This window comes from Ceratotherium simum, chromosome 5 (assembly GCF_057802395.1).
Source record: "Ceratotherium simum simum isolate JZ-2026a chromosome 5, ASM5780239v1, whole genome shotgun sequence".
In the NCBI taxonomy this organism is placed as follows: domain Eukaryota; kingdom Metazoa; phylum Chordata; class Mammalia; order Perissodactyla; family Rhinocerotidae; genus Ceratotherium; species Ceratotherium simum.
The window spans coordinates 53,610,331-53,619,986 of record NC_141904.1 but is presented as its reverse complement, the minus strand read 5'-3'; the positions used below and the strand labels follow the sequence as shown (position 1 = coordinate 53,619,986).

General features: G+C 38.9%; 1 protein-coding gene across 4 annotated transcripts in view; it reads left to right on the top strand.

The window, feature by feature from the left end:
* Positions 1-9,656, top strand: part of NEK4 (NIMA related kinase 4) — a 43,669-nt gene that overhangs the window by 1,022 nt on the left and 32,991 nt on the right. For all 4 annotated transcript variants that reach the window (XM_087431164.1, XM_087431163.1, XM_014792940.2 and 1 more), the window contains exons 2-7: positions 602-868; positions 1,926-2,123; positions 2,346-2,453; positions 3,978-4,132; positions 6,337-6,478; positions 8,774-9,178. In XM_087431164.1, coding sequence (XP_087287290.1) covers positions 602-868; positions 1,926-2,123; positions 2,346-2,453; positions 3,978-4,132; positions 6,337-6,478; positions 8,774-9,178 — 1,275 coding nt within the window. The remainder of the gene's footprint in view (positions 1-601; positions 869-1,925; positions 2,124-2,345; positions 2,454-3,977; positions 4,133-6,336; positions 6,479-8,773; positions 9,179-9,656) is intronic.

The following is a 9,656-nucleotide window of genomic DNA, read 5'->3' as shown; positions in this document are numbered from 1 at the left end:
GAAACTGAAAGGAGGCACTATTAATAACTATACCAGGACAATGGGACTACCCCAGACAAGCAGAGAGGGGGAGAGGAGATGTATTAGGTGTTAGAGGATATTGATTTTTTTTTTAAATGGGAATAATTTTGTATGTTGAGGATCAGTGATTTTTAACCTTCTTGGGCTATGGATCCCTTTGAGTATCTGATACAGTCCATGGACCCATTCTGTCTGCAAGTCTGTATTCAAGCCATATTTTATGCTCCTTTTTAGGGGGAACCTAGAGGTTAAGGAATCTCTACCTCAGTTTTTATGATTGATCAAATGGTATATTAACATGGACTCATTTTTTAGCATTTAATGAAATTGTAAAATGCAGATGCAAAGTATAATTTTTGTGACCCCCACCCTGCTATAAGTCTAACCTGTAAAAAGTATCATTAGTGATAGCAAATCTTTTTCCCCAATTTTGTGCCTTGTGGATAACAAAATGAATAGGTTATCTGGCAGGTTTCAGAAGGTTGGTTTTGAGGACATTCAAGAGAAACCTTAAATACTTCTGAACCTATAAAACTGTATGTTTATTTGCATATTGTAAAAACATGTCTTTTCTTTGTAGTATGTCATCAAAAAACTGAACCTCCGAAATGCCTCCAGCCGAGAGCGGCGAGCTGCTGAACAGGAAGCTCAGCTCTTGTCTCAGCTGAAGCACCCCAATATTGTCACCTATAAGGAGTCATGGGAGGGAGGGGATGGTCTGCTGTACATCGTCATGGGCTTCTGCGAAGGAGGTGATCTGTACCGAAAGCTCAAGGAGCAGAAGGGGCAGCTTCTGCCTGAGAGTCAGGTGGTGGAATGGTTTGTTCAAATTGCCATGGCTCTGCAGGTACTGTCCAGACTCATTGCATCCCGCTTGCTCCAAGGTGACAGGGGGTGGCAGGTAGATTTTAGGAAAATTCTTCCCCAAATGCTTACATGAAAAAAAATGTATTTCTTTGAGATCCTTGTATGAAGTAGACCCAGTCCCTCATGCTGTAGCACTGGAATGTTTCTGAATGAGTGATGTCCATACTGAAGTAGACATGGATTTCATGTATAATTGTGGGGGAAGCCAGTTCTCTGTTCATTTAACATTTATAGCAAAATCAACTTTAAGAGCCCTGACAATAGATGTTAGCTCATGGCGGGTCTTCCTCAGCAAAAAGAGGAGGATTGGCATGGATGTTAGCTCAGGGCTGATCTTCCTCACAAAAAAAAAAAAAAAAAGAGCCCTGAGTTGACAGGAGTCAAGAATGGTCATGTTTGTTATCAGCTGGTCATCTGCGTCATACTGAAAGGTGATTGGGCTAATCAATATGCCTAAACTATGAGGATTTGAGCTTTATCCCTACTGTGGCAGAGTGAGTGGAAATGCGAAAGATGTTTGTGTTTTAATATACACATATTCAAAAGTGAGACTATTTATGAAATACCATTCTGGAACTGGGCATTTTTGTCCAGAATTAATTGACCTTGTTTAAATTCTAAGATACTCTCTCTAAATAAAAATGATCTTGTTATATTTGAAAATATTATTAAGGTGAAGATTTCATGAGTCGGAGATGAATGTGCATCTGACCTTCTATAAGTTGTCTTTCTACCTTCAGTGGGAGTTTGTGAGCTTGTTTTTTAACTGGATCCATATAGTGCTAAATGGTATAATGGTGAAGCACCAAGGAACAATTGTGAGGGATACTGAGCAAATTAATGCACGGAACTTAATTTTCTTACTTTGGAAAGTTGTAAATTAGACTTTTTATCTAGAGTATATAAAACAGTAGTGTTTGATGTATGGGTAACTAAGGCTCTTTAACTTACGCAATTATTGATTGTGTATAAGAAGTCAGGAATAAATAAGTAGATTAGTATATTTATATTTAATGAAGTTTTGTTTCTTTCCTCAGTATTTACATGAAAAACACATCCTTCACCGAGATCTGAAAACTCAAAATGTTTTCCTAACAAGAACAAACATCATCAAAGTGGGTGACCTAGGAATTGCCCGAGTTTTAGAGAACCACTGTGACATGGCTAGCACCCTCATTGGCACACCCTACTACATGAGCCCTGAATTGTTCTCAAACAAACCCTACAACTATAAGGTAAGATTGCGCTGTGTACACTAGCTTACCTTGTCTTTATGACAGTATTCATAATTTCAGAACCCATCAGAAGAGTAAGTCAGAAGAATTCTCTGTGAATTGGTTTAAGGAAAAATGTCTTTTTTTTTAAGAGGAAAAATGTAAATAAGGCATTCCGACATTTAACCATTTACTATAATAAGGCATTCCGATACTTAACTATTTACTGTTTTTGTTTTCTAGTCTGATGTTTGGGCTCTGGGATGCTGTGTTTATGAAATGGCCACCCTGAAGCATGCTTTCAATGCAAAAGACATGAATTCTTTAGTTTATCGGATTATTGAAGGAAAGGTAAAGAATATTCTGGAACTAGTTGTTTTTAATATTTGGAGCAAGGTTAATTTAATGCAGCTTTGTAAGTAGTTAACTGACAAAAGTGAGAAATCATTGATGTCAGATGGATAGTTAAGAATGGGGGGTCCCTTCTGTGGAAAGGTTGAACTAGAGGAGAAGGGATTGATCGTTTCTTAATATTAATTTATAAAGGTGGCTTAATGGCTCCAAAGAATTGGCTCTTTGAAAACCCACTACCTTGTAGCCAGTTACCCTGAGAGGCTATTGGTAGCTTCGCCTAAGCAGCTTGTGGTTAAATGAGCGGCATTTAAAGTGAGTCCACTCTGTTTGAACTTGTTTCTCCTTTGATAATCATCACAATTACTAGTAACCAGTTAAGAATTGCAGAAAGCATTATGTATAATATAGACGCCAGGGTGACCAACTTTATATGTTAGTTCCATGAGGTTAGTTGCCCTATGCACTGTTAGGCATTTACACACCATTGAGTTTTAAGGTTATAACCTACTGGTTTTAATATTATACCAAGACTCATTTAATTTGAAAAATACTGAAAAACACAAAAAAAGTAAAATTTTCCCATAATTCCACTACTTAAAGAATCAAACAAGAAAAGAGTGAAATTCCCCTATCCTATCCATTTCCATCCCCTGGAGATAACTATTGCTTATAATTTGGTGCATAGCCTTCCTGGCTTTTTCCTGTCTTTGTACAGACATAACTGTGGGCATATATATGCTATACACACAGATACTTTAAAAAAGTAACTGAAATGGAATCAGGTTGTACACATTGGTACACAACTTGCTTTTTCCCTTGCTGTACAAGGGACATCTTTCCAGGTTGGTACTTGTAAGTCTTTTATTTTTTAAGAGGCTACCTAGTATTTTATTAGAAGGATGTACCATAATCTATTCCACAGGTCCTCCATGGATGGACATTTCAGTTGTTTATTACTGCAAGAACAATACTGCAGTGAATATACTGGTACATAAATCTTTAGGAACTCATGCTTTTACTTCTGAAGGGGAGAGCCCTCAAATGGGACTGCTGAGTTGAAGGATATACTTTTACCATCTTATAACTTGCTGTTATAATCATGATACCAGTATGCTTGCTGTAGACTAGTACACTGGTTATTTTCTACTTATGTGGATAATGACTTTGTGTGTGTGTGTGTGTGTGTGTGTGTGTGAGTGTGTGAGGAAGATCAGCCCTGAGCTAACATCTGTCACCAATCCTCCTCTTTTTACTGAGGAAGACTGGCTCTGGGCTAACATCTGTGCCTGTCTTCCTCTATTTCATATGGGACGCCACCACAGCATGGTTTGACAAGCGGTGTGTCGGTGTGCACCCGGGATCCGAACCGCGTGCCACCACAGCAGAGCTTGTGTATTTGACCACTATGCCACTGGCTGGCCCCGATAATGACTTTTAAATAAATGTTGAGAAACTTCTAACTTCTTTTACTTTGCTTTGCAAGACCATTAGTCATAATTATGGTATTATTTGTCTTTGTAGCTGCCTCCAATGCCGAAAGATTATAGCCCAGAGCTGGCAGAACTGATAAGAACAATGCTGAGCAAAAGGCCTGAAGAAAGACCATCTGTGAGGAGCATCCTGAGGCAGCCTTACATAAAGCGCCAAATCTCTTTGTTTTTGGAGGCCACAAAGGCGTAAGATACTTCCCTTGCAAATAACTAGGCTAAATAGATGGAATAAAAGAGGGTGGCTTCTATAAATTTCATGTGCAAAAATTTATGGTGAGGGAGACGGCCCCGTGGCTTAGCGGTGAAGTGCACGCGCTCCACTACTGGTGGCCTGGGTTCGGATCCCTGGCACGCACTGATGCACTGCTTGTCCGGCCATGCTGAGGCGGCGTTCCACATACAGCAACTAGCAGGATGTGCAACTATGACTTGCAGTTGTCTACTGGGGCTTTGGGGAGAAAAAGGGAAAAAAAGGAGGAGGATTGGCAATAGATGTTAGCTCAGGGCCAGTCTTCCTCAGCAAAAAAAAGAGGAGGATTGGCATGGATGTTAGCTCAGGGCTGATCTTCCTCGCAAAAAAAAAAAAGAATTTATGGTGAGTTTTTTTTAAACATGAACTAAAATTACATGATTATAACACATGTTGAGATTTGCTTTATTGCTAAAATCAGAAATCTAGAGAACCACTTTAACAGTCCTCAGAGGGTTTCAAGACATATTGAATATGATTCTTTTAAAAGGACATATGTTTTAGAAACCATATTAAAATGAGAGATTATCTAAGAAACCTATTACATTATTTACTATGAAGATAAGAATCACATCTGAGGGGCCGCCCCGTGACTTAGCGGTTAAGTGCGCGTGCTCCGCTACTGGCCGCCCGGGTTCGGATCCCAGGCGCGCACCGACGCACCGCTTGTCCGGCCATGCTGAGGCCACATCCCACATACAGCAACTAGAAGGATGTGCAACTGTGACATACAACTATCTGCTGGGGCTTTGGGGGGGGGGGAAGAGGAGGATTGGCAATAGATGTTAGCTCAGAGCCAGTCTTCCTCAGCAAAAAGAGAAGGATTAGCACGGATGTTAGCTCAGGGCTGATCTTCCTCACAAAAAAAAAAAAAAGAAAAAAAAAATCACGTCTGAAAAATAGCGCTCAAGGGGCTGGCCCAGTGGCGCAAGCAGTTAAGTGTGCGCGCTCCGCTGTGGCAGCCCGGGGTTCGCTGGTTCGGATCCTGGGCGCACACCGACGCACTGCTTGGCAAACCATGCTGTGGCGGGGTCCCATATAAAGTCGAGGAAGATGGGCATGGATGTTAGCCCAGGGCCAGTCTTCCTCAGCAAAAAGAGGAGGATTGGTAGATGTTAGCTCAGGACCAGTCTTCCTCACAAAAAAAAACAAATAGTGCTCGAATTTCTGAGCACTTTCATAAGATTCCTTCTTCACTCATATAACTTCTCAAGAGAAAAAGAATTTCTTTCTTTGATTTGCAGATCCTACCTTCACTAAAAAGCCGTTCCAGGATCTAAGACTTAGGGCTGGACAAGATCTTCACAGTCTTTGCCTTGTGACGTGTTAAATTTTGGAGGCAGTGCTAGAGAGGCCCCAGGGGATAAAGAAGGGCCATCTTTTTGTTTACATGGTGTATAATTTTTATAATTTCCCACCAAACAGACCTTTGGCCTTCTGCAGTGCTGGTCTTCATGCTAGGTTTAGCCTAGTTGTAGAAATGTCACACTAAAACAGGTGGGGATATAATTCCTGTATACATTTATTCTGCCAGTCAAGGCTGAGTATAAAGCAGTTGTGGTGTTATTACAAACATGTGAAACTTGAAGATGAAAATTATCCTGGTACTTCTGTACGTGAGGAAATTTCTCCTAGATTTTTTATTTTGGAATAATTTTGTATTTACGGAAAAGTTGCAGAGGTAGTACAGAGAGTTTCTTATACCCCCTCACCCAGTTTCTCCTATCATTAACGTCTTATATTACCATAGAATGTTTGTCAGAACTAAGAAACCAACATCAGTACATTATTGTTGACTAAATTCCAGACTTTATTTGGCTTTCACCAGTTTTTTCACTAATGTCCTTTTTCTGTTCCAGGATCCAGTCCAGAATACCATATTACATTTAGTCCTCATATCTCCTTAGTCAGCTTGGGTCTGTGATAATTTATCACTTTGTTTGTTTTTCATAACCTTGATTGTTTTTGAAGAGTACTCGATAAGTGTTTTGTACTCGTCTTGGTTTTTAGAAGACTGTTCTCTATAAATGGAACAGTTGTCTAAGAGAGTGTAATACATATACATATTTCCTATATACATAAAAACCTTTAATCTTCACTATGTTGATTATAACTTTTTCTTTGTTTCTTTCTCACAAAGAAAAACCTCCAAAAATAATATTAAAAATGGCGACTGTAAATCCAAGGCTGTTGCTACAGTGGTTTCCGGAAAGGCTGAATCAAATCATGAAGTAGTTCCCTCCCAACCACACTCTTCTGAGGGCTCCAAGACATATGTAACGGTATGTTTCTTTTTAAAGGGTATATGTTTTAGAAACTGTATTAAAATGATAGGTTATCTAAGCAAGTTAATTTGTCGTGACTAGGCTTTACTAGAGATTCTATTGTGTAAATAATGCTGTATTATAAAGAAAGAACACTGATGAAGGTGATTCATTTAGCCCACTTTATCTAGAGTGGGCTGTTAAACTGTTCATTAAGTTAGTGCTGTAATAACTTTAAGATTTTTTTTATTGAGATGAAATTTATATAACATAAAGTTAACTGTTTTAAAGTAAACAATTAAGTGCATGCAGTACATTTACAATGTTGTGTAACCATCACCTCTATCCAGTTCCAAAACATTTTTATCACCCCAAAAGGAAACCCCACACCCATTAAGTAGTCACTTCCCATTCCTTCCTCCATCTAGCCCCTGGAAACCACTGATGTGTTTTCTATGGATTTTCCTGTTCTGGATATTTCATATAAATGGAATCATACAATATGTGACCATTTGTGTCTGGCTTCTTTCACTGAGCATAATGTTTTTGAGGTTTATCCATGTAGCATGTATCAATACTTCCTTTATTTTTATGTCTGAATAATATTCCATTGTATATATATACTACAATGTGTTTATCCATTCATTCATGGTGGATATTGGGTTGTTTTCTGTTTTTGGCTATTGTTATGAACATTTGTATACAAATATTTGTTTGAACACTTGTTTTCGATACTTTTGGGTATATACCTAGGAGTGGAATTGCTGGCTCATATGGTAATTCTATGTTCAGCTTTTTGAGGAACCACCACGCTGTTTTCCATGGCAGTTGTACCATTTTACGTTTCTACCAGCAATCCATGAGAGTTCCAACTTCTCCACAACCTCGTCAGCTCTCGTTATTCTCTGTTTTTCTGATTCTGGACATCCTAGTGCATGTGAAGAGGTATCACACTGTAGTTTTGACTTACATTTCCCTACCGACTAATGACATAGAGCATCTTTTCACAAGCTTGTTGGTCATTTCTATGCCTTCTTTGGCGAAATGTTTAAGTCTTTTGCCCATTTTTAAAGTTTTTGTTTGTTTTTTTGTTGTTGAGTTCTAAGAGTTCTTTCTATATTCTAGACCCTTAACAAATATGTGATTTACAAATATTTCCTTCCATTCTGTAGTTGTCTTTTCACTTTCTTAATAATGTCTTTTTATGCACAAAAGTTTTTAATTTTGACTCAGTCCAATTTATCTGTTTTTTCTTTTGTTGCTTGTGCTTTTGGTGTCGTGTCTAAAATCCCTTGCCGTATCCAAGGTCATGAAAATGTATGCCTATGTTTTCTTCTAGGAGTTTTATAGTTTTAGCTCTTATATTTAGGTTGTTGATCCATTTTTTCATTTTTTTTATTGTGGTAAAATATATATATAACAAAATTTACCATTTTCAACTTTTTTACTTGGTGAGGAAGATCGTCCCTGAGCTAACATCTGTTGCCAATCTTCCTCTTTTTTTTGTTTTTTTGCTTGAGGAAGATTCTCCCTGAGCTAATATCTGTGCCAGTCTTCCTCTGTTTTATATGTGGGCCACCGCCACAGCATGGCTTGAGGAGTGGTGTGTAGGTCCACGCCTGGGATCTGAACCCACGAACCCCGGGGTGCCAAAGCAGAGCACGCTAACTTAACCATTATGCCACCAGGCTGCCCCCTTGCACCGTTTTTAATTGTACAATTTAGTGGCCTTAACTACGTTCACAATGTTGTACAACCATCACCACTATCTTCCAAAACTCTTTCATCATTCCAAACAGAAACTCTGTACCCATTAAGCAGTAACTCCCCATTCCTCCTACTCTCAGGCCCTGGTAACCTCTAATCTACTTTCTGTCTCTGTGAATATGCCTGTTCTAGGTATCTCATATAAGTGGAATCATACAATATTTGTCCTTTTGTATCTGGGTTATTTCACTTGGCATGTTTTCGAGGTTTATCCATGTTGTAGCATGTATCAGAACTGCATTCCTTTCTATGGCTTTATGATATTCCATTATGTATATATATACACACTAAAATTTTGTTTATCCATTCATCTGCTAATGGACATTTGGGTTGTTTCCACCTTTTGGCTATTGTGAATAATTCTGATATAAACATTGGTGCACAAATATCTGTTTGAGTTCCTACTTTCACTCTGGGAGTGGAATTGCTGGGTCATATGGTAATTCTATGTTTAACTTTCTGAGGAACCTCTTATTCTGTTTTGAATTAATTTTTTTATATGGTTTGAGGAGTGCTGTAATAACTTGGAAGTATGTTTTCACTCAGGGTGAAGACAAATGTTTGTCCCAGGAGAAACTTGTAGTCATTGGCTCCTTGAAGACACCTGCAAGTCTGGAAGGCCACACTTGCAAACCAGACATGAGCAATACTTCAGAATCACTAGCCACAATCAGTAGGGTGAATATTGACATCTTACCTGCAGAAAGGAGGGATTCAATGAGCGACGGCTTAGTTCAAGAGAATCGACTAACACGTTTAGATGCCTCTAATGAGCTAGAAGGAAAATGCAACATTTCTCAAGTGAAGGAGAGGCTGCAGCGCAACACTAAGTCCAGCGCTCAACCAGGAAACCTGATTTCCACGTGGACATCTGACAGTGTCACTGGGGAAAGGAATGACCCAGTGAAGCCTCTGCAGCCCCTAAACAAAGACCAAAAGGCAAACGACCAGGTGAGTGATACACATGAGGTGTTGGTTTCAGGGAGAAGACTGGAAAGTGTGGTTACAAAGGTATGGGTTGTGTTGTTTGGTTGTGTTCTAGTTGTTTTAGGAAAATCGGTTAGTCTGTGTACCAGTTTAAACATAGCAGAAACCAAAGGTCAGGACCTGAGGGATTCTTAGATCCCTTCTGTGCCCTGGGATAGAGTACTTGATGGAAACATGCTATTTGTATGTCTTTCGTATTTCTACATCATTCTTCCTTAGTTCTCCAAGTAGATGGGTAGTTCCAACAATTAGATAATATCACATTCCTTCCTGCTTTTGAAAAGTTAGTTAGTTAGGATTTCTTAAGGAATAAAAAAAATATTTTGTATGTTGGAACCAAAGGGGAAGAAAGAAAAGAAGAAAAGGAAAGGAACAAAAGGATTTGATACTGAGAAATTTCTGAGAAAATATGAAGGTTATCTTCTACTTGAACTTGGAAAGA